Source organism: Barbus barbus (assembly GCF_936440315.1).
Source record: "Barbus barbus genome assembly, chromosome: 16".
Lineage (NCBI taxonomy): Eukaryota > Metazoa > Chordata > Actinopteri > Cypriniformes > Cyprinidae > Barbus > Barbus barbus.
In genome coordinates, this window is record NC_136744.1 from 30,793,345 (window position 1) to 30,818,020 (window position 24,676).

The 24,676-nt window shown below is 43.9% G+C and overlaps 1 protein-coding gene across 2 annotated transcripts in view; it reads left to right on the forward strand.

Moving 5' to 3' along the window:
* Positions 1-2,785: 2,785 nt before the first annotated feature.
* Positions 2,786-24,676, forward strand: part of LOC306882777 (NACHT, LRR and PYD domains-containing protein 3-like) — a 41,495-nt gene continuing 19,604 nt past the window's right edge. Inside the window, exons 1-9 of one of the 2 annotated variants that reach the window (XM_079437657.1) lie at positions 2,786-2,809; positions 2,934-3,064; positions 5,546-5,632; positions 5,738-5,839; positions 6,147-6,239; positions 6,426-8,219; positions 9,474-9,644; positions 15,650-15,820; positions 19,652-19,822. In XM_079437657.1, the coding sequence (XP_079293783.1) occupies positions 3,015-3,064; positions 5,546-5,632; positions 5,738-5,839; positions 6,147-6,239; positions 6,426-8,219; positions 9,474-9,644; positions 15,650-15,820; positions 19,652-19,822 (2,639 nt within the window). In that variant the 5' untranslated portion in view covers positions 2,786-2,809; positions 2,934-3,014. Of the gene's footprint in view, positions 3,065-5,545; positions 5,633-5,737; positions 5,840-6,146; positions 6,240-6,425; positions 8,220-9,473; positions 9,645-15,649; positions 15,821-19,651; positions 19,823-24,676 lie in introns of both variants that reach the window. The other variant, XM_079437658.1, reaches the window with a different exon arrangement.

Genomic DNA, 24,676 nt, shown 5'->3' on the forward strand with positions numbered 1-24,676 from the left:
CTAGCTGTGTTCGCTTTTGCAAGAGAACTACAATGGTTTGATAATTGGGTGAAAGGTTTTCTTATTTGTGTGTAGAGTTTTGCAAAAATAGCCAATAGTTACAAAAAATGTGCTTAAGCAATCAGAAAAAACTGTAAGCTTGACAGTACCCTCCCTGACTAAAACATGCCTCAAAAAATATGAATAAAAAGTATGATACTACTAACTATTTTCTGCACCACTATTAAAGAGACCTGAATGGATTGCACATGTACAGTATTTGTGAAGCATTCGTATAGTTTGTATTTTTTATCTTCTATTTTTTAGTTTGTATAGGGTAATATTTATGTGAAGCATTCGTATAGTTGTATTTTTTTATCCTTTATTCTTTTAGTTTGTATAGGGTAAATACTTATATATAGTATACTTATAGTTAGGTTTATAGTGTTTTTTACTTCATTATTGTATGTCTGTATTTATGTAGCAACGTGGTCCTGCGAGACACGACATTTCGTTCCACTGTATGTCCCCACATGTAGCAGAATGACAATAAAGCTCAACTTGACTTGACTTGACTTGACTTGAATGATGTCATTTCTGGTAAATTATGTCACATATGGGTGGAGTCTAAAGTATTATGGGCGTAGAATGGTTAGTGTGATGGGGTTGAGTTCAGACTAAAGGACATAACTTTAAAGTCAATTTTTTATAAAATATTTTGCATTTTTTTGGAAAAATATTTTTTACAAGAAAGGAAGACAAATAAATACTTACATTGTTGCCAAAAATCACAGACACAATGCACATTTAGTTAATAATTTTCTAAGTACAAACTCGTTGAAGTGCTTCAGGGACATGACAAAATGTTTGGTTTAAGATAGATATAAGACATTATTTTATGCAAAAAAATATTAAAATGCAATAATTATTTGTATTCATTATAATGGGCATCCCAAAGTTTTCTGAAAAGCTTCTAACAATTAATTTTGGTGAACCACCACTTTAGAAACTTTGAGGGACTGAAATATTACCGAATCCCAGGAATGACCAGGAAACAAGATTCTGGTCAGTGCAATAAATGTGGACTTCCAGAAACTGTACTAATCAATTGTTTGGTGTATGACACGGAAAGAATTCAGTCAAAGAATGACTTAATTTCTGTTGGCACTCTTTAAACTCTTTAACTCTTTCTGCAAACTCTTTAACTTTGCAGAATATACTAAACAGTTCTTACAAAGGTAATGAAGCTCTTTTAATTCTTTTTTTGTTGAAAGTATCAAAGTTATATAAGAGAATATAGAAAGGTAGTTGTTCCTCTCTCCCCGGGGACATTTTTTGGGGACAGACTGCATTGGGTTCCTCGGAGTGTGCTCTTCCTGCCTGAAGAGGAAGGAGGTCAAGGCTTGGTGCATCTAGGATGGCAACTTTTCGACTATAGTTTGTACAAAGCTTTTTAATGAGCTCTACAGATTTAGTTTGATGAAACATGGCTAAAATGATTCTACAAAAAGTGGATGGACTTGGACTGGGCAGAGCTCTTTTTCTTGTGGACCCTAAGAAACTGCGCTTTAATGGTTGGCCTTGTTATATACAATAACAAACTCTCTTTTTTGGCTGCTAGAGGAACTTAAAAGGAGCTCTCTTGGATATAACAGATGATGTAACAGGCCTTACACAAATGTTGTCCATTAATAAAACTTTTAAACTGAGGAACCTGGTCAACGTAGCTGGACCTGAACTGAACAACATAGCAGTGGCGGCCTTGCTGGGGCTGAGATCAGTTCGCCATACTAAGACAATTGTGTACTTGTGGATGCAAAAGCTTGCTCAAGAGGAACTTGATTTGTTATCAGAATACAGGACAGGCCTTCTAGTCCCTGATGAAAGAGATCCTTTTCCAATACGTGGGACTTGAAGGACGTTTCTGGTACTTTGTTGAACATTGATGAACTGCAAAATTTGGATTTGGAGACTGTTAGTGGAAAAACAATGTATAAATATTTTGTTAAAATTTCAAATAAAGCTGCTTTGAATGAGAGGGTTGATACAGTGTGGAGGGATACGCTTGGGTTGGGAGAGGAAATAAAGCCAATTTTGAGTGTTCTTTATAAACCACCATTGAATAAGCGTTCGGGTGATTTGCAATGGAGAATACTACATGGTGCTGTCGGTATAAATGCTTTTGTGTCTGTTATAATGTGCTTTTTGTGGTTTAAGGGACACAATTTTTCACTGTTTTATGGAATGTGTAAGACTCGCCCCACTTTTTTCTTTGCTGAGTCGTGTTTTTAGATTTTGGTGAAAAATTTACGCCCAATGCTTTTGTTTTGGCTGCAGGTTACACTAAAAGAAATAGGATGAAATGGAAATTGATTAATTTTCAGATTGCGGAAACTAAATTGGCTGTTTATATAACAAGGAAAAATAGAATAGAAAACCAGAATGGTCAAGACATTATACTCCTTTTTAAGGCTTATGTCAAATCAAGAATTCTTGTTGAATTTAATTATTATAAAGCAATGAAAGATTTGCATTTGAGTTACAATGGTGTTTTAATAGCATCGTTTGTGCTGTGGTGGAAGGGGAACTAATCTTTACTTTTCTGTGGTGTTGAGTTGTATTTTTTTTATTTCACTAAGAGTTTGATCCTTGTTTTTTGATAATGATTTGTGAATAAAAGTTGTTTCTAAAAATAAAAAAACCTCTCTCTCTCTCCTGATATTAATGTCTCCCAGTAGATGGCGGATTTTGTACCAAAGATGGTTTGCATTAAACGTCGAAGAAGACGAAGAATGCGTGCGGCGTCACTGGCGCAGGTGAGTCTCTGCAGGTAACTTTCGCTTTCATTTTCTCCTGAAGGTCGTGTGTTCTTTGATGTTTGTTTTTAAGCAGATTAAGTGGTTTAGTTGTTGTTTCGTGTTGTCTGAGGTTGATTTCATCATTTGTGTTAACAGATTGTGTATTTGAGTGAACTCTCAGGATGTGTTCAGCTGAATGATTAGTTTGAGTAAGTGTTTGAGATCTCTCTCTTCATCATGAATCAGACACAAACACCCCGAGATCAAGAGCTTTCTCCAGGATGCAGGTACTTTACAGACTTACTATATTAACACTAATAACAGCAACACCAGAAACAGACATCAGAGAATTAATCTTATTAGAACACAAATAATACAAATGATCATTTAAGAGTTTGAAGTATTGAACTGCTTTTCTGAAACAGGCTACAAAGTTTAGTCTATAGCAGTCGCGCAGCTTCATCTGTGACAAGTTTGTAATTTTCCAAATGGATATTATTTATTAAACGACAGGGTACAACGGGGCAAAAGGCTCCTTTGATATTATTTTCATCTAAAAACATGGCGTAACACTTTCCAAAACATCCGCTTTTCAAGATGCAGGTGTTTATTTGTCTGATCTTTGACTCGATCGCGCGCAGCAGCACAAAGTTGATATTAATATTTTATGTTTTTTTTTTTTTAAATGTAGATTTAAGTAGCAAAGGAGAATCGCTAAAATTAATGCATATATTTTGAAACCAAGATCTTCTTCATGATTTTCAGTTTTGTTTAAGATAATTAAAGCAACAGGTTTTAAATAACGAAAGAATATGTAAAAGTATGGTATTTGGGGTAAAGCGCCCCTGCTGTTGGGGCTAAAGGCACTCAGTAATTAACATCATAATTAATAGATGGCTGAATAATCCATTTGTTGACATGACATGGTTCGATTCTGATGGTAAATATCATATATTATGTTGGGTGTCCATGTTAGAGATAATCACCTTGTTTAGAATGAAACCATCATATTTAAAAACATGATATTAATCATATCATATAATAAAATATCATTTGTTGTTACTACTGTAAATATATATTCAATTATAATTGGATCTCCTTCAATACTTTCAGAATCTTTACTTATTAAAATGATTTTATTTCTGTATTTTAAATATATTTTTTATATTAACATATTTTAATGACAGTAGGCCTATATTTATTGAACTATTTTATTTTATTTTTTTCAAATTAAGCAGAAAACAGTACAAACTTTGCTAAAGTGATTGTTTTGAACAAGTATTAACTTAGACATTATTAAGTATTTGTGTGGGGTAAAAGGGCCCTCTTGCCACCTCATACATTTATAAGATTTTTAAACAAAATAAACAACTTGAATGATTTATTTTCACACAAAATCTGTTGCTCCATTAATGTTCAATACAATGTATATATTTTTTCTGCAATTATACATTTTATTCAAATTTCTTAAGGTGGGCCTTTAGCCCCGTTGTACCCTACTAATAAACGTCTTATTTCACTAACTTTATTTATCAAAAATATTAAACGCTTGTTTTCATGGTCAATTACAGGTCGTTTCTTAGTTTTCCCTCTTCCTATAGGTGCATATCATCATACGCTTGTCAAAATGATGATTCGTCCGTTTCTGTTATGTTTACGACATAAGGGTATAATAGTAAAATACACGCATTTGTGAAGTTAAATATTAAAATAGCCTAGTGAAGCAAACATAAATCAGATCAATTCTTGAGCACAATTCAGACCACCTGCGGGTGCTGGATTTAATGCATTAACTAACATTAGCAATATATTTGTTACCGTGGCTATTCATCTATGTTAACCTGCTCAGGCAAATGTTAACTTTTTAAATGTTAACTTTTAATTTTAATAATGTCCTATTAGTACATTTTGAAATGAACATTGACATAACAAATTACTAATGTTAATGCATGCTTTAGAAGTACTGTGTAATGAACCTTGGTGCTTTATTTTTTGTTGGAAATTTGACATTTTCATATGCTACTACACACCTGGCCCACCCGGTTTTAGACCCACCCACTTACATTTACATTTATTAATTTAGCTGACGCTTTTATCCAAAGCGACTTACAATTGCTATATATGTCAGAGGTCACACGCCTCTGGAGCAACTAGGGGTTAAGTGTCTTGCTCAGGGACACATTGGTGTCTCACAGTGGATTCGAACCCAGGTCTCCAACACCAAAGGCATGTGTCTTATCCACTGCGCCATCACCACCCACTTAAACATTTCTGGCTATGCTAGTGGTCTATAGACCACAGAGTCTATATGTAAAAATATCTTGAATTATACCGTTAAAAGGGTGACAAACTGAGATACAAACATTTACAGAGAGATTATGAAAAATATACAAATTAAATTCATAACCTTTCAACATAAACATAATAAGCTAATGCTTAACAGCAACTTCTTATTAGATTTTTACTTAAAACATTAAGACCATACAGCCTCTTTATAAAGTGATTTTAATGTTTTATTTTTAAGGGTCCTTTATTAAAATGAATGTCATCATTAAATCTTTTCAGCAGAAGAGATCAGAGCCAGAGCTGTGTGTGTTTTTGTTTTATATTCATGTTAATATGGTATTCATATTAGTAATTATACCAGAGAGTCTATGAAAAAAATTTATGGTTTCTGTATCAACATAGTAAAAATGAAAACATCTTTCTTTGTTTTTTTAATCAAAGGTTAATATTAATTCATTAATTGAAAGGATTGTTTGTTATAGTTCAGTTGATCAGAAGAGATCAGAAGCAGAGCCCAGCTGTGTGTCTATGAAGAGTGACGAGTCTATAGATCATACACAACATTTCAGGTACAATATTTCATTAACAGACAGAATTGAAATATTTGTTTTGGTGTTTTATCATGTGATTATTTCATCTGATATTTTATCATTTGCTCTCACTCTCTGTTATAGTTCAGTTCATCAGAAGAGATCAGAAGCAGAGCCCAGCTGTGTGTCTATGAGGAGTGACGCTTCTGTGGATCATCCAATTGATTTTAAGAGTGATGACACAAGGTTTAACCTCAAGTATTAAATTGTTTGGTAAAATATATGATTATAGTAAGATATACTAAATTAAACTGGCATAATTATACAACACTATAATAAATACATATGAGCAGAAGTCTGGCTAGAAAATGCTGTAAATTAATGACAGCAATCACAGAGCAGAGAGTAGATTATTATTCTTTATTTCCATTTATTTAAATTGTATTTAATTTTTACAGACCTTGAGCAGGAGCATTTTTAATAAAGTCACAACTGTTATTAAGGTAATGAGAAAAATGTTACCAATGTCAGAGTGTTTGATTCTTGATTCAAGGTCAATCCTGCAACACAGATCAGTAACAAAACCCGTCTGTAAGAAATATGACCAGCCTATGAATCAACCACAAGACACGTATCCTGGTGTAAGGTAAACTGTGGGATTTATTAATGCAGTGCATCATCACACATTACTCAAATACATCATTAATAACTGACATTTCATAAAGCCTATGATATGTTCAGTGTCTCATAACACAGAAAACAAAAACATACACTTTACTCTGTACATTTACCTCTGTAGCTCATGTAATAATGTGGTATATTAATTTTCCAGCCATGAAGTCCTCAACACGTTCAGATCAAATCTGCTGAAGAAGTTTGAGTGTCTGTATGAGGGAACAGCGACGCAGGGTAACCCAACACTCCTGAATGAGATCTACACAGAGCTCTACATCACAGAGAGTGAGAGTGGAGAGATCAGTAATGAGCATGAGGTGAGACAGATTGAGACACAATCCAGGAGAGCAGCAACAGAGGACACAGCCATCAAATGCAATCACATCTTTACACCTTTACCTGGACAAGACAAAGCCATCAGAACTGTGCTGACAAAGGGAGTCGCTGGCATTGGAAAAACAGTCTCTGTGCAGAAGTTCATCCTGGACTGGGCTGAAGGGAAAGAGAATCAGGACGTCCAGCTCATATTTCCACTGCCTTTCAGAGAAATCAATCTGATGAAGGACAAAACACTCAGTCTTTCAGATCTTCTTCATGTGTTTTTCCCTGAAACTAAAGAAATGGAAATATCCAGTGATGAATATAAAGTGTTGTTCATCTTTGATGGTCTGGATGAGTGTCGTCTGTCTCTGGACTTTAAGAGTAAAGTGAAACTGTGTAATATATCTGAATCAGCCTCAGTGGACGTGCTGCTGATGAACCTGATTGAGGGGAATCTGCTTCCCTCTGCTCTCATCTGGATCACCTCCAGACCAGCAGCAGCTGATCTCGTCCCCTCTGAGTGTGTCCATCGAGTGACAGAGGTACGAGGCTTCAATGAGCCACAGAAGCAGGAATACTTCATGAAGAGAATCAGTGATCAGAGTCTGGCCGATACAATCATCTCACACCTGAAGTCATCAAGGAGCCTCTACATCATGTGCCACATCCCAGTGTTCTGCTGGATCTCAGCCGCTGTTCTGGAGAAGATGTTGAGTCCAGCAGAGAGTGGAGAGATTCCCAAGACTCTCACTCAAATGTATACACACTTCCTGATCCTTCAGACCGACATCAAACGTGAGAAGGACTATGAGAAGAAGGTGAGAGATGAAGACATGATCCTCAAACTGGGGAAACTGGCTTTCCAGCAGCTTGTGAAAGGAAACCTGATCTTCTATGAGGAAGACCTGAGAGAGTGTGGCGTTGATGTGAGAGAAGCATCAGTGTACTCAGGATTGTGCGCTCAGATCTTCAGAGAGGAGTTGGGCTTGTATCAGGGGAAAGTCTTCTGCTTTGTTCATCTGAGCATTCAGGAACATCTAGCAGCTCTATATGTGCACCTCTCCTGTACAAACCACAACAGAAATGTGTTTGAGCCAATCACCAAACAGAGTTTATGGTCTAAAGTGAAGGTCTTGTTTCAACATGTTTCATTATCTGAGCTGCATCAGAGAGCTGTGGATGAGGCTCTACGGAGTAAAAATGGACATCTGGATCTTTTCCTGCGGTTCCTTCTGGGTTTGTCAGTGGAGTCTCATCATATTCTCCTACAACGAATAATGAAGATGAAAAGAAGCAGCTCTGACAGCAATGAGAAAACAGTTAAGTACATCAAGGAGAAGATCAGGACCATTGACTCTCCAGAGAAATCCATCAATCTGTTCCACTGTCTGAATGAACTGGGTGATCGTTCACTAGTGGAGCAAATACAACAGTATCTGAAATCTGGAAATTTAAGTGAAGCCGAACTCTCTTCATCTCAGTGGTCAGCTGTAGTTTTTGTGTTGTTGACATCAGAAGAGGAACTGAATGAGTTTCGTCTTGATAAATTTGTTAAAGAAACGAATAATCCTGAAAATATGAAAGTTCTTCAGAAGCTGCTGCCTGTGATTAAAGAATCCAGATCAGTTCAGTAAGTATCAATGAAAACAATCACTTCACTGTTAAAATATTAAGAAAATCAGAGTCAAAAGCTCATAAATCTTCAGTGCTGTGGCTATTATTTTAGTGATCTGCATTTTGATATGTTTTCAATACAGAGACACTGTAAAAGATTTCTTCAGGCAAAGTCAGAGAAGTTGCATATAAATAATTCAGGTTTTCCAGTTAAAAATGTTAAAATTAAGATAAAGAAGGAATTTAAATATTTCTCATCTGGCATAAAATACCAAACAAGTGGAGAAGCAGCTCAAAACTCCTCAAATCTGACGAATCAGTTAATGGAGCAAAACAGCAGCATACTTCAACACACACTTTTGAAGAAACAGTTGAAACACATAAGGTAGTTAATTATTATAATTGTTATTTTTATATTTTTTTTAGTTTTGACATTTTACAGAAGGGCATCTGGAATGACGAGCTAGACTCAAATTTATGAACACATGAACTATCTGCCAGTTCACAGTCCAGCATGTGGATTATTCTTAAACATGTTAAACCAGTTAGAAGTTGAATTATATTAAGTTACTTTTTATTCAATTACCATACAATTACATATAATTACAATTTTATTCTATTAATAGATAAATGTTGATTAAATCCAGTCTTAACATTCTTTTAAATTTACCCATGAAACTTGGATAATTTGACAATGCATGTGCAGTTTTTCTTTTCTCTTAGTATTAATTAATTTAATTAAATTGGAATTGCAAGTTGTTGTTCATTGCAGCACGTTGTTTGATTGCTTTTTTGATAGCTGTTTGATAATGTTTCACATGATTTTCATGACGTACATTAAAACCTTTAGAATCTCTATTGAGTTCAACACATTTCTATTCAGTTTTAAGCTGCCAGATGAGACCAAACATGACACAATGATCAAATGTTTGATCACAAGAGTTAATAAATGAGACGTAATGGGGAACACGTGGCTCCTGTGAAGCAGATGTCCTCCTGTAGGTGTTTATTAGAGCAGCAAGTGACTGTTTCTCCAGACAGATCCGTCCTTATATCACTATGAAACAATATCTCACATTCAGCTCTGTGTGTCTATTCAGTCCTGAAGCACATGACAGTTTCAAACAGCAGCATTGAGCATCAACATGCATAAATCTCATTCTATCAGCAGCAGTATGTGGCAATGCTTGTCATTATATCTCCTCTCCTGCTCAATAACAAACTACACACACTTCAACTACAATTCACATTCTGTCATTGTTCTCTACAGGTTGAGTTATTGTGGCGTCACAGATGAAGGTTGTGCTGCTCTGACTTCAGCTCTGAGATCAAACCCCTCACACCTGAGAGAACTGAGTCTGTCTGAGAATAAACTAGGAGATTCAGTGAAGCTGCTTTCTGATGTACTACAGGATCCTCACTGTAAACTGGAGACACTGTGGTAAGATCATATATGACACACTGTAAAGTATACTGTATGTGAAGTGCAAAATAAATTACAATTTTAAACACAAAATTACAAATCCAAAAATGAAAAAAAAAACATTAAACACATTGCCAAATCTAAACCCAAAACAAGTCAGAAAACGTCTCAGGTTATGTATGTAACCATGGTTCCCTGAAGGGAACGAGACGCTGCGTCGAAACGCATATGGGAACGCCTTCAGCGTGACCAGGCTCTGAATATGATGTGTAATCAGTCAAACAAGGGCGAGGCGTCACGGGCGGGGTGACGTCACGACCAGGAAGCATATAAGCACGTGCGGCGGAGCCGGCTTCAGCTTCAAATCATGAAGCAAGCGCTGGCAGGGATGCCGGAAGTGTGGCAACGCGACGCAGCGTCTCGTTCCCTTCAGGGAACCATGGTTACATACGTAACCTGAGACGTTCCCTTCAAGGAACTTCGAGCTGCATCGAAACGCATATAGGAACGAGATACCAACGCCGCCAGACTGACAAGTCCCTGCCTGGTGTCAGGACGAAAGGACAGAGTCGAGGTTATAGAACCTAACGAAAGTCAGGGGCGTGGACCACCCAGCTGCGTTGCAGATGTCCTGCATGGAACACCTGCCCAGAAGGCCTTGGAGGCCGCCACACCTCGGGTTGAGTGCGCTCTGACTCCCACCGGCGGGGGGAGCTCAGAGGCCTCGTATGCCAAAGCCATGGCACCCACAATCCACCTACTAAGAGAGGGCTTCGTAGCAGGAAGACCCCTCCTAGGCGAACTATAGCACACGGGCAGCTGGTCCGACTTTCTCCACAGGGAGTCTTCTCCACAGTGCTCGCACTGGACACATACGGTTGTGCTTCTCCTGGTCTGGCTCCCCGAAGGGAGGAGGACAGAAGGCCTGCAGTACGACCGGCTGTGGAACGACCGATGGGACCTTCGGAACATACCCAACGCGGGGGTAGAGGAATACTTTCGCCGAACCGGGCGCAAAGTGAATAGAGGCCGTAGTCAGGGCCAGAAGGTCACCCACCCTCCTCAGAGAGGTGATAGCCAATAAGAAACGGTCTTGATAGTGAGGAGTCTCTCAGTTATCTCCTGAATGGGCTCGAAAGGTGCAATGCACAGAGCCTCCAGAACCACAGCCAGGTCCCACGTAGGGACGCGAGATCGTACCGGAGTCCTCAGCCTCAGCGCACCGCGGAGGAAACGTGTAACTAGGGGGTGTCTACCCACTGACTGGCCACCAATAAGGGCGTGGTATGACGAAATAGCTGCCACGTAGACCTTAACAGTGGAACGGGTTACCCCTGCGGAGAAACGGGCCTGCAGGAACTCCAGTACTGCACCAACGGGGCAGTTGACTGGGTCGAGCATGGCGGTCCCCGCACCAAGAAGTGAAGAGCCTCCACTTCAAGGCGTACAGTTTCCTCGTTGAGGGAGCTCTGGATTGGAGGATGGTCTCGACAACCTCGGTTGACAGACCGGAAGCTATGAGTTGTGCCCCCTCAGGGGCCACACCCACAGCTTCCATAACTCCGGGTGAGGGTGCACCTCGGTGCCCCCGGCCTGTGAGAGGAGGTCCCTCCTGACGGGCACTTCCCACGGAGTGCCGTCGAGGAGAGATATCAGGTCCGAGAACCATACTCGGCCCGGCCAGAACGGCGCTACCAACGGTAGACTGACCTCGTCCCGGCGCACTCTCGCCAGAACTCCCGGGAGCAGAGCGATCGGGGGGAAGGCGTACAGACGGAGCCTCGGCCACGTCTGTACCATAGCGTCCAGTCCCGGAGGAGCTGGAGGAACCAGAGGGGACATTGCGCTGACTCTCGAGTGGCGAAGAGGTCCACCTGTGCCTGGCCAAAACCTTCCACATCAATACCTCGGGGTGAAGCATCAATACCCCGGGCCTCGGCCCCTGTCTCGACAGGACGCCTGCTCCCACATAAAGATGCCCAGGAATGTGCACAGCTCTCAGTGATAGGCGCTTGCCCTGGGACCACACAAGGATCTGGTGTGCCAGCTTATACAAGGGGCGTGACCGCAGACCTCCTTGGTGGTGATGTAAGAGACCACTGCCGTGCTGTTGGTGCGCACCAGCACGTGGTGATCTCTTAGGTCTGGGAGGAAGTGCTTGAGCGCACGGAACACAGCTAGGATCTCTAGCTGGTTGATATGCCACGTCAGGTGGCGACCACTCCACAGACCGCGGGCAGGGTGGCCACTCATGACCGCACCCCAACCGGTGAGGGAAGCGTCCGTCGCTAGCGAGACGCGGCGACAAGGAGCTCCCAGCACCGGGCCCCGGGACAAGAACCAAGGATTCCTCCACATGTCTAAGGCACGGACAGCGGCGTGCACTTTGACAGACCACTGTAGGGGCCTCATGTACAGCAGGCCAGAAGGAATCACGCTGGACGCAGCTGCCATGAGCCCAAGCAGTCTCTGAAACTGCTTGACAGTGAATGGCTGGCCTTCTCACACTCTCTCGACTGCCGTGAGGATCGACTCGATCCGAGCAGGGGTCAAACGAGCCTGCATCGTGGTCGAATCCCACACTACACCTGGATAAGTGGTTCTCTGAGCTAGAGAAAGCACACTTTCCTTGGCGTTTAGTCTTAACCCCCCAAATCTTTCATGTGGGCGAGAACGACACCTCGATGCCGAATCGCCACCCGCTCTAATTGAGCGAGGATCGACCAATCGTCGATATAATTGAGTATGAGGATGCCCTGCAGTCGCAACGGGACCAGTGCCGCATCCACACACTTGGTGAAAGTGCGGGGTGAGAGTGCTAGGCCGAGGGGAAGAACCCGATACTGATACGCTTTGCCCCCGAAAGCGAACCTCAGGAACTCCCTGTGAGAGGGAAGGATGGGTACATGGAAATAGACATCTTTGAGGTCTGTCGTGACAAATCAGTCCTCGGACCTGATTTGAGACACGATCTGCCTGACAGTGAGCATCTTGAACTTCAGCTTTCTGTCTGAGCGGTTCAGAAGACTCAAATCCAGTATGGGCCTCAGCCCCCCATCCTTCTTTGGAACAATGAAGTACAGGCTGTAGCAGCCGGCGTGGACTTCGTGAGGAGGAACCAACTCGATGGATTCCTTCCTCAGCAAAGTATCGACTTCCTGTTCCAAGACCAGAGCCTGCTCGGGGCGGACCGTAGTCACACAGACCCCGTTGAACAGCGGAGGTGGCCCATCGAACTGGATTGAATAGCCAGCCTCTACCGTTCGCAGGACCCAAAGAGACACATTCGACAGTCGCTGCCAGGCTGCCAAATGATCTACTAAGAGAATCAGTCTCTCGAGACTGACCTCTGGTGTTAGAGAAGCGGCCAGACCGCTGCCTCTCTGCGGCGCACCGGCAGGAGACGCGTAATCTGGTGGCCGAGGCGAGTTTCTCAGGCCCGCTGAAATCACAGGCGGAAGAACCTGAGAGTAATACTCGCTGGGACCTGCTGTGCCCTGGAACTGCAGGGTTGACAGACAAATCCCCGGAGGGCACCGAGGGGAGACGGTCACCGTGTGCCGCGGTGTAAGCTGCTCCACCCCAGTAGGGGTCGTCCTCCGTAGTCCTGGGGCTCACCCGTCAGGACCTCTGAACGAACCAGACCCTGCAAGGAAGGACCCAAAGAGACACATTCGGCAGCTCGCTGCCCAATGATCTTCTAAGGGAATCAGTCTCTCGAGACTGACCTCTGGGTTCAGAGAAGCGGCCAGACCGCTGTCTCGATGCGGCGCACCGGAATGAGACGCGTAATCTGGCGGCTGAGGCGAGTTTCTCAGGCCCGCTGAAATCACAGGCGGAAGAACCTGAGAGTAACACTCGCTGGGACCTGCTGTGCCCTGGAACTGCAGGGTTGACAGACAAATCCCCGTAGGGCACCGAGGGGAGACGGTCACCGTGTGCCGCGGTGCAAGCCGCTCCACCCCAGTAGGGGTCGCCCTCCGCGGTCCTGGGGCTCGCCCGTCAGGACCTTTTGCGCGAGGAGCTGGTATGCGGAGGAGGCTGCGCCCGCCCAGCAGTCACCTGAGTTTAGAGAGCGCGCATACCCTCTGCCCACCAAAGATGTTGTAAGCAGAGCAGGAGCCTTCAAAGGCGATGCCATAGAGGGAGACAGATAGCTCGCAAGCGTCTGTTCAACCCGCGGCATCGCCGCGTACCCGCACTCAGTCAGTTCCCGCGGGAACGAATGGCCGGGACGAAAGATTTCACCCGCGATCTCGACACCTCGGTGAGGAGATCGGGGAAAACGGAAGGCTCCTGTGTAGAAGTAGCTCCTCACACTGGGGCGAGAGAGGCGGCGAAACCTCGTCAACGCTCGTCACATCAACCTCCTCGGAGGAAGAGAGACGAAGCGTTGAGCCCTCGTCTCGGGGGGAAGAGACCGCTTCCGAACCGAGAGACGGGGCGCCAGATCAGGCGCGGGAGGAGATAGGGACATGCCCGTCTGACTCTCGCCAGCCAGATCAGCCTATTTCTCTTTTTTTTTTCTCTGCAAGCCCCGTGAGCGCAGCCGCCGCTCTGCCTTTTTTTCTCTCTTTTTTACGGCAGAAGCGGGACCGGCTTATTTTTCTCTTTGTGCTTGTGCAAACACTGCAGCTTACAAAGCTCATAGTTATTCATATTGGGGTGACAGAGGCGGCGAAACCTCGTGAACGCTCGTCACATCAACCTCCTCAGAGGAAGAGAGATGAAGCATTGAGCCCTCGTCTCGGGGGAAGAGACCGCTTCCACACCGAGAGACGGGGCGCCAGATCTGGCGGATACGGGAGGAGATAAGGACATGCCCGTCTCACACTCGCCAGCCAGATCAGCCTGCGAGCCCCACGAGTGCAGCCGCCGCTCTGCCTCGGCAGCAGCGGGACCGGCACCGCGCGGGGAGCTCGCGAAGGCTCCCTTCTCGAAGAGAGCCCTCCGAGTGCGGAGACCGATTCTGCGTGCTCCGCACCCAGGCAGACCACGCACAAATCGTGTGTTGCCCTCGCTCGCTCGTGAGGGCAAGGATGCACACACGACTTAAAACGTGACCTGAAAGCTTCACCCCTGAGCTTGCCCTTGGCTTTGGCATGATACTGAATGCTTTCCACTTAAAACTAGGACAAACAACAGTAAATAAGACTGACACACACAGAGCGCTTCGCTGAATGACAAAAAGCTGAAGCCGGCTCCGCCGCACGTGCTTATATGCTTCCTGGTCGTGACGTCACCTCGCCCTTGTTTGACTGATTACACATCATATTCAGAGCCTGGTCACGCTGAAGGCGTTCCCATATGCGTTTCGACGCAGCTCGAAGTTCCTGGAAGGGAACACAATGACAAGCCAGACAAAACGGAAAATGTAGGTGTAACACTATAAATTAACCGCAGGTGTTAATATTTGTGTGTGTGTTTGTGACCCGAGACACTGAGATAGACTCCAGCCTCCACAAACCTGCAGAGGATAAAGCAGATTGAAAAATGGATGAATGTTATTACATAATGTTTTGTAATGGACTGCAATATACAAATAATATCTCACAGCGCAGGTGATCTCAGATTTTACTATCCATAGTGATGGATGAGAAATCTGTAAACACACACACACACACACACACACACACACAATCTCTCCTCCATACACACACACACATACACACACAATCTCTTCTCCATACACACACACACACACACACACAATCTCTCCTCCATACACACTCACACACACACACACACACACACACAATCATTCCTCCATACATATTAGTACAGATATATATATAATGAATATTGTCATTAATAAAACAGTGTAATAAAGAAACATTTATCTTTCTTGAATGAGACTTTGGATGTTTTATGATCATGATTGTGTTCTGTGACATTTTAGACCCGAGTCCAATGATCCATCAAACACTGATTTGTGCTTTAAGTTTGTACTTTCTCTTTAATAATGGATTCACAGCTAAACCGATCTGATCTGAGAGTGAAGAGTGTGTCATTGTTCTCTACAGGTTGTATGGTTGTGGCGTCACAGATGAAGGTTGTGCTTCTCTGGCTTCAGCTCTGAGATCAAACCCCTCACACCTGAGACACCTGCATCTGTCTGAGAATAAACTAGAAGATTCAGTGAAGCTGCTTTCTGATGTACTACAGGATCCTCACTGTAAACTGGAGACACTGTGGTAAGATCATATATGACACACTGTAACGTATACTCTATGTGAAGTGCAGAATAAATTACAATTTTAAACACAAAATTACAAATCCAAAAATGAAAAAAAAAAAAACATTAAACATATTGCCAAATCTAAACCCAAAACAAGTCAGAAAACACAATGACAAGCCAGACAAAACGGAAAATGTAGGCGTAACACTATAAATTAACCGCAAGTGTTAATATTTGTGTGTGTGTTTGTGACCCGAGACGCTGAGATAGACTCCAGCCTCCACAAACCTGCAGAGGATAAAGCAGATTGAAAAATGGATGAATGTTATTACATAATGTTTTGTAATGGACTGCAATATACAAATAATATCTCACAGCGCAGGTGATCTCAGATTTTACTATCCTTAGTGATGGATGAGGAACCTGTAAACACACACACACACACACACACACACAATCTCTCCTCCACACACACACACACACACACAATCTCTCCTCCACACACACACACACACACACAATCTCTCCTCCATACACACACACACACACACACTCAGACACACACACAATCTCTCCTCCATACACACACTCAGACACACACACAATCTCTCCTCCATACACACACTCACACACACACACAATCTCTCCTCCATACACACACACTCTCACACACACAATCTCTCCTCCACACACACACAATCTCTCCTCCATACACACACACACACACAATCTCTCCTCCACACACACACTCACACACACACACAATCTCTCCTCCATACACACACTCTCACACACACACAATCTCTCCTCCATATATATTAGTACAGATATATATAATGAATATTGTCATTACAGTTTTTTTACTATTGTTTACACACTAAAATAAAAATTTCCACACAATTTGCAAAATTCTACTCCAATGAGCAAAACACCTCCACAGATTTCCACAACATTACACACAATGTCTGCTTCACCCTTTTTGCAAAACATTACACACAGTGATTTGTAAAACACACGTTTTCACACCTTAGACACAGATAAGGATTGTGAGGTTACTTCCTTGTCATTACAAAGCCCCGGATTGCCAATGACCACACTAATGAACGAATTGGATAATCACATCCACCAGGTGTGAAAGCACACATGTGCTAATTTGAAAACGCAGCACTCAGGTGTGCTATAAAAGGCAGCAGGTGAGTTCACCTGTCTACACCTTCAACAAAAATGGAAGGAGCTAGAAGAAGAAGAAGAAGAGTGAGAATGAGAGGGGGAGCTCAAAGAGGAGATGAAGGAGGTAGAGGAAGAGGAGAAGGAGGAAGAGGAGAAGGAGGTAGAGGTAGAGGTAGAGGAAGAGGAGAATAAGATAGAGGAAGAGGCCTAGGTAGAGGAAGAGGTAGAGAAGGACTTGAAGAGTTGGGTGGTGATGGCGCAGTGGATAAGACACATGCCTTTGGTGTGAGAGACCCGGGTTCGAATCCACTGTGAGACACCAATGTGTCCCTGAGCAAGACACTTAACCCCTAGTTGCTCCAGAGGCGTGCGACCTCTGACATATATAGCAATTGTAAGTCGCTTTGGATAAAAGCGTCAGCTAAATGAATAAATGTAAGAGTTGATAGAACCTGAACAAAGAAGACGAGGACCAAATTTCACTCAAGAAATCCGTGCAACACTTATTGACCATGTTTTCAACCATGGACTGACACTGATGGAAGCTGGACAAAGAGTTCAACCAAATCTCAGCAGAAATACAGTTGCGTCAGTAATTCGGACATTCATCGAGAAAACAGGCAAGCTAACCACACAGTACATTGAAACTGAAGCTTTCTGTACTTATCGTCAATATTGTTTACTGTGACATTTGACAGTAGGCTGCATGTGTATTTTTTTTATATATTTTTTTTTTTTACATAGGATTGAGGGTCGAGGACACCAAGGTGGAAGGGGCCCTATGTTCACTCGTGCACAAGAGGCCGCCATTGTGAACATGGGTTTGACCAATAATTGTATCAGGCTGCGAGAAATCCAAGCCAATATCAACAATGATGACCATATTTTCAATAGCATCCAACGAGTCTCTCTGTCAACATTAGGTAGAATCCTCAAGAAAAATCAAATATACATGAAGCAACTGTATCGGGTACCATTTGACAGAAATTCAGAGAGAGTGAAACCTCTGCGCAATGAGTATGTGGCGGTATGTATTGTTCATCTTACTATGGTGTGGTATTGTGCACTGCTCGTAATGTTCTGGCACAAAAAAATACTGTGCAATAGATATTGAATAGCATCTTATTGTCTTTTACTGTGTTTCAGAGAGTCTTGCAAATGGATGCTGCAGAAATTCAACATGAATTTATATATGTGGATGAGGCTGGATTTAACCTTGCGAAACCAAGAAGAGGGAGAAATGTAATTGGACACAGGGCAATCACCAATGTGCCAGGTCAATGTGCCAGGTCAATGTGCCAGGTCAGCGAGGGGGTAACATCACCCTTTGCGCTGCTATTACACAAAATGGGGTCCTCCACCACCATGCAAATCTGGGACCCTATAATGCAAATCTAATACTTGCATTTCTTGACAGATTGCACAAGATTGTCACAGCATTAAACCAAGTGGACCAGATGCGGTACATTGTCGTTTGGGACAATGTCTCATTCCATCGGGCTGCTCTGGTCCAGAATTGGTTCCATGAGCACCCTGAATTTGAAGTCTTATACCTTCCCCCATACTCCTCCCTTCCTGAATCCAATAGAAGAGTTTTTTTCAGCATGGCGGTGGAAGGTATACGACCTGCGGCCCTATGACCGTTTGCCCATGGAGCAGGCCTGTGATCATATCGAAGCAGCTTCTGTGCAGGGGTGGATTCGTCACACGAGGCGATTCTTCCAACGGTGCCTTGCCAATGAAGACATAGCCTGTGATGTGGATGAAATCTTATGGCCTGATCCAGCCAGACGGAGAGATGATGAATAGTTACAGTATTCTTGTTGCTTTTACAGTAGTTTTTCTTCAGAGTCAAAGTGTATATACTTCATGCAGTAATTTTTATTTGTCTACAGATTTTATTTGTTTCATTGATTTCATTGTTGGTTGATTACTGTAACTGATTATGGTAAGAAATACTGTAAGTATTGAAATAAATACTTGAAATATTCAGTCTGCAGCATCAGTGTTGTGCAGTGCTTGGTAAGTTTATAGTAGGGCTATTTGTGTACATTCTCCCTATATCCCAAACTAATCATGAAGAATGTTGTGGGTTTGTCACAATTTTTTCATCTAAATTATCCCTTACATAACAATGTCTGGCCAAAAATCTAGCACATGCTATTTCCTAAAATTAGGTTTTTTACAAATGTGTTTTTTATTTATCACAGCGTGAAACTGGCTGCAATATTGTCTGATCATTGAGGACTGTGTTGGTTAAATGAAAACTTATAGCATTTTCACAAATATGTGTATATGCTTTGACTGAAGTGTGTCATTTTGCAAACAATCTAGGAATTATGCAAATTGAGTGTGGTGTTTGGATAATTGTGATTTATATTTTGAAAAAATGAACCCGGTTTTCAAAATTGCGTGTAAACAATTGAAAAAAAACTGTAATAAAACAGATTTAACATAATAACCTAGACATAGTGTAATAAAGAAACATTTCTCTTTCTTGAATGAGACTTTGGATGTTTTATGATCATGATTGTGTTCTGTGACATTTTAGACCTCAGTCCAATGATCCATCAAACACTGATTTGTGCTTTAAGTTTGTACTTTCTCTTTAATAATGGATTCACAGCTAAACTGATCTGATCTGAGAGAGTGAAGAGTGTGTCATTGTTCTCTACAGGTTGAGAGATTGTGGCATCACAGATGAAGGTTGTGCTGCTCTGGCTTCAGCTCTGAGATCAAACCCCTCACACCTGAGAGAACTGAATCTGTCTGAGAATAAACTAGGAGATTCAGTGAAGCTGCTTTCTGATGTACTACAGGATCCTCACTGTAAACTGGAGACACTGGGGTAAGATCATATATGACTCTCAAATGAAGCACATTTAAAGTAAATATGAAGTGTTCAGCCTCAGCTTTTTAGTATTAAATAAACAGCATAGTAAAAGTCATTGGTTCTGATGTTCACTGTAGTTTATATGTAGATGATATCTGCATTTGATACAGAAGCAAGTACATGAATACCATCAAGTGAAAAATCCAACTGAAGATAAACAAAATACAATCTTGGTCAAAACAGAACGGTTTCAAGTTCTCACAAACAGAAACTGTCTGTATGCATTAGGGATGTGCAACAGCGATCGAGTACTCGGCCGTGACAGCGATGATTGATCATGAAAACGATGATCATGGAGGAAAAAAACTATTCTGATTGGTTCTAGCATCACTTTGGGCGGTACCCTGACCTCTGATTGTTTAGCTTGCAACAGCATGCGGTTCAAAGTATAGATGTGAGAAGAGAGAGCAGCTTGGCTTTGAAGTCATGTAGTGATGTCTGGGTTAGCTACATACATATCAGATTAATCTAATATAGGATGCGTTGGGATATTGACATTTATTTACATGCTGAATGCACTGCATATTACCAGTGTTTAGTTTCATGCTCAAATGCAATGCCCGAAATTGACTGAGTTATTTGAGTTATTTCTTTTTTTAAAAATACTGATCCTATAATAATGTAGCAGTGATTTTTTTTCCCTCATATTTGTTCAACAGTAGGCATACTTCAATTAAAATAGTTTTCCTAATGGCTTCAAAAACACGCAGGCGATTTTAAGAATCACTTGATAATGTAGATGAAAATATAGCACGAATCTGCCAAAAACATTAATGACATAAGCATTATAATGAGAACTTTATATAAAATGTGAAATCAATAGTAAATTCTGTCCTTGTAAAACCTGTTTCAGCGCGCTGTTGAAAGCTCTCTCTCTCTCTCTCTCTCAATTCAATTCAATTCAGAAAGCTTTATTGGCATGACAAAAACATACATACACACACTCTCTCTCTCACACACACACTCTCTCTCTCACACAATTCAATTCAATTCAGAAAGCTTTATTGGCATGACAAAAACATACATTTTGTATTGCCAAAGCATGAAAACAACATAGAAAATGATTTAGAATACCTGAACATTTAGTAAAGCTTAAAGAAAATAATAGTAATAATGAAACTAAATGTCACATGTCGGTTTTCCTTTCAGTTCTGTTTTGACCTTATTTGGTAGTTCCTGTTCTGATTTAGTTAATTAGTAATCATCATTTAGTCTTGTCACCTGTGTTTGATTAATTATCTAGTTTGCTCCTTTGTTTCCTGTTTCTTTATAAGCATTCAGTTTTGTCCCAATCCTTGTCGGATCTTAAGTTTACAATGGTTTTATGTGAGTTGATGCTAAATAAAGATATCTTTTGTTATTCATCATCGTGGGCGCCGATTACTACAACCACCAACCATTACAGAAGATCCGACCACCAACTGAAGACGAAATCAACGCTCAAGATGCTTGAGCTTGTGCCCGTCGTTTGCGGGGGTTCACGCCACCGTTCGCGGCTCGCCCCTGCCCGTTCTGCGTGGGATGTTGGGCTGCCTGTCGCGGCTTACCCAGGCCACCCGTTTTGGGGAGAACGGGTCGCCATTCGCCGCTCGCCCATACCCACCGCCCAAAAGAAATTCGTCCCGCCTGAGACGGCGATGAATGTTCTGCCCGCGGCGAGGAGGATTCCGCCGCAAGGGGCAATGAACGTTGCGCCGTCCGCGCTGGAGAGGATCCCGCCGCCTATAACGGTTCACCCTGAACCACCGAGGAAGGAAAAGCAGGTGCCGGTAGGGATTTTGATAGAGTTTGAGGGCATGTCAGTCCCTCCAGTGCCTGCTCCTCGCCAGTGCCATCCAGTGCCTGCTCCTTGCCAGTGCCATCCAGTGCCTGCTCCTCGTCTGTGCCCTCCTATCCCTGCACCTCCCGTGCGCCCTCAAGTGTCCATGCTGCAAGAGCGCCCCCAAGTGTCTGCGCTGCAAGAGCGCCCCCAAGTGTCCGCGCTGCAAGAGCGCCCCCAAGTGTCCGCGCTGCAAGAGCGCCCTCTAAAGTCCGCGCTGCAAGAGCGCCCTCTAAAGTCCGCGCTGCAAGAGCGCCCTCTAAAGTCCGCGCTGCAAGAGCGCCCTCGAAAGTCCGCGCTGCAAGAGCGCCCTCCTGCATCTACGATGGTCCCGTCCAGCTCTCCTTCGTCTCCGCTGGTTCCGTCCAGCTCCGCGCCTCCCGTGCGCCCCCACGAGTCCGCTCCTCCAGAGCGCCCTCAAGTGCCCGCTCCTCCAGAGCGCCCTCAAGTGTCCGCTCCTCCAGAGCGCCCTCAAGTGTCCGCTCCTCCAGAGCGCCCTCAAGTGCCCGCTCCTCCAGAGCGCCCTCAAGAGCCCGCTCCTCCAGAGCGCCCTCAAGAGCCCGCTCCTCCAGAGCGCCCTCAAGTGCCCGCTCCTCCAGAGCGCCCTCAAGTGCCCGCTCCTCCCGAGCGCCCCCAAGAGTCCGCTCCTCCAGAGCGCCCCCAAGAACCCGCTCCTCCAATGTGGGCCCCGGAGGGGAACTTTCCCAAAGAAATTTTGGGGGGGGGCCATATAGCCGCAGTTTGTGTGGCCAGGCCAAAGGCCAAGGCCACAAAGGACCCAGATCCATCATGGCCTCCCGAGGACCCCGATCCGCCATGGCCGTCCAAGGACCCCGATCCGCCAAGGCCGCCCGAGGACCCCGATCCGCCATGGTCTCCCGAGGACCCCGACCCGCCATGGCTGCCCAAGGATCCAGATCCGCCGAGGCCGCCCGAGGACCCTGATCCGCCAAGGCCGCCCGAGGACCCAGATCCGCCATGGTCGCCCGAATCTCCAGTCCCGCCATGGCCTCCCGAATCTCCAGTCCCGCCATGGCCTCCCGAATCTCCAGTCCTGCCATGGCCTCCCAAGGCCCCTGATCCGCCCTGGGCTTCCCTGTTCTCCTCCCTGTCCTGATCCTATGCCAGCCTCCAGGACGCCCGATATCTGTCACATGTCGGTTTTCCTTTCAGTTCTGTTTTGACCTTATTTGGTAGTTCCTGTTCTGATTTAGTTAATTAGTAATCATCATTTAGTCTTGTCACCTGTGTTTGATTAATTATCTAGTTTGCTCCTTTGTTTCCTGTTTCTTTATAAGCATTCAGTTTTGTCCCAATCCTTGTCGGATCTTAAGTTTACAATGGTTTTATGTGAGTTGATGCTAAATAAAGATATCTTTTGTTATTCATCATCGTGGGCGCCGATTACTACAACCACCAACCGTTACACTAAATAAAGGCATTATTATATAAACACATGGCTAGATATAGCAAAAACATAAATAAAATAGTGTTAATAAAATAGTATTAATAAAATAAAGAATTATAATAATAAATAAAAGATTATACTATAGACATCATGTAACAACTGAACTTAGAAATGTGAACATTGTATAGATGATATAGATGTGTGTAGATCTAATGTGTGTGTGTTTGTGCTGTGAGTGAGTGTGCGTTTATTGGCTGTTTGTTTCTCTCTGGCTGTCTCTCAGTAGATGACAAGATGCTACAAATCTTGCCGCTATATTACAACATTTGGCTTCTTCACCAAGAATGAAACTCAGTTTTTGGGTTGGATTACATGTGTTAAATTGGGGGAATGTTTTACTAATTTTGGGGTAGTATTGGTCTCTGATAGCTTTATATTTTGTGCGTTCTGTGAGGAAGTGCAGCTCCGTCTCCGTCACTCCCAGGATGCAGTGCAAGCAGAGTCTGTCCTCACGAGAGAGCCAGGTCTGTCTGCGGCCCGTCTCTACGGCCAGACTGTGTTCCCTGCGGGGGTCTCTAGAGCTTCTGGTTCGGCCGTCTCCTGCCGGTCCTCCGCTTCAGGGCACCGAGCCAGCAGCTCTAGGCACGCCAGAGGCCAGTCTCGAGAGACTGGTTCCCTTTGGAGACCATCGGGCAGCGTGGGAACTACTGCCGATGTGTCTCTTTGGGTCCTGCCTTGCAGGGTCTGGTTCTTCAGCTTGGTCTTCCTAGGAATGACGTGGGTCTGAGGACCGTCGTTCATTAGGAGGCTGAGGCAGTCCTGGTGCTGTGCCCAGGACTTACGAGGGCAGACCCCTCTGGGGCAGATCGGGTGTCCGTCTCCCCCAGTGCCCTCGGGAGAGCAGTCTGCCAACCCTGCCAGAGTTCCAGGGCGCAGCTGGCTCCAGCGAGCGGTGTTCTCAGTTTCTTCCACCCCGAAGTGTAGCGGAGCTGAGAGGCTCGCCACCCCTGCGGGGTCCCTAGAGCTCCTGGTTCGGCCGTCTCCTGCCGGTCCTCCGCTTCAGGGCACCGTGCCAGCAGCTCTGGGTACATCAGAGGCCAGTCTCGAGAGACTGGTTCCCTTAGTAGACCATTTAGGCAGCGTGGAAACTACTGCCAATTGGATCTCATTGGGTCCTGCGTACTGTAGAGAAAGGCCTTTTGTATTCAGTTCGGCGCTCCGCCACCGCCTTTCCACGGGGTGATTCCCACGTGTGTGGGCCCCCAGCAGGCTCTGATCATGGAACAGGAAGTAGACACTCTCTTGGGGAAGGAGGCCATCGAGGTGGTCCCTCCTCACGGAAGAGAGTCCGGGTTCTACAGCCGGTACTTCATTGTTCCAAGGAAGGATGGTAGATCTGCGTCAGTTGAACCGCTCAGTCTTGTGACTGAAGTTCAGGGTGCTTTCACTCATCAGTCGTGTCTCTGACCAAATCCGAGGACTGGTTTGTCACGATGGATCTAAGGACGCATATTTCACGTCTCCATCCTTCCCTCTCATGGGAAGTCCCTCAGGTTTGCTTTTAGGGGCAAAGCTTACCGAT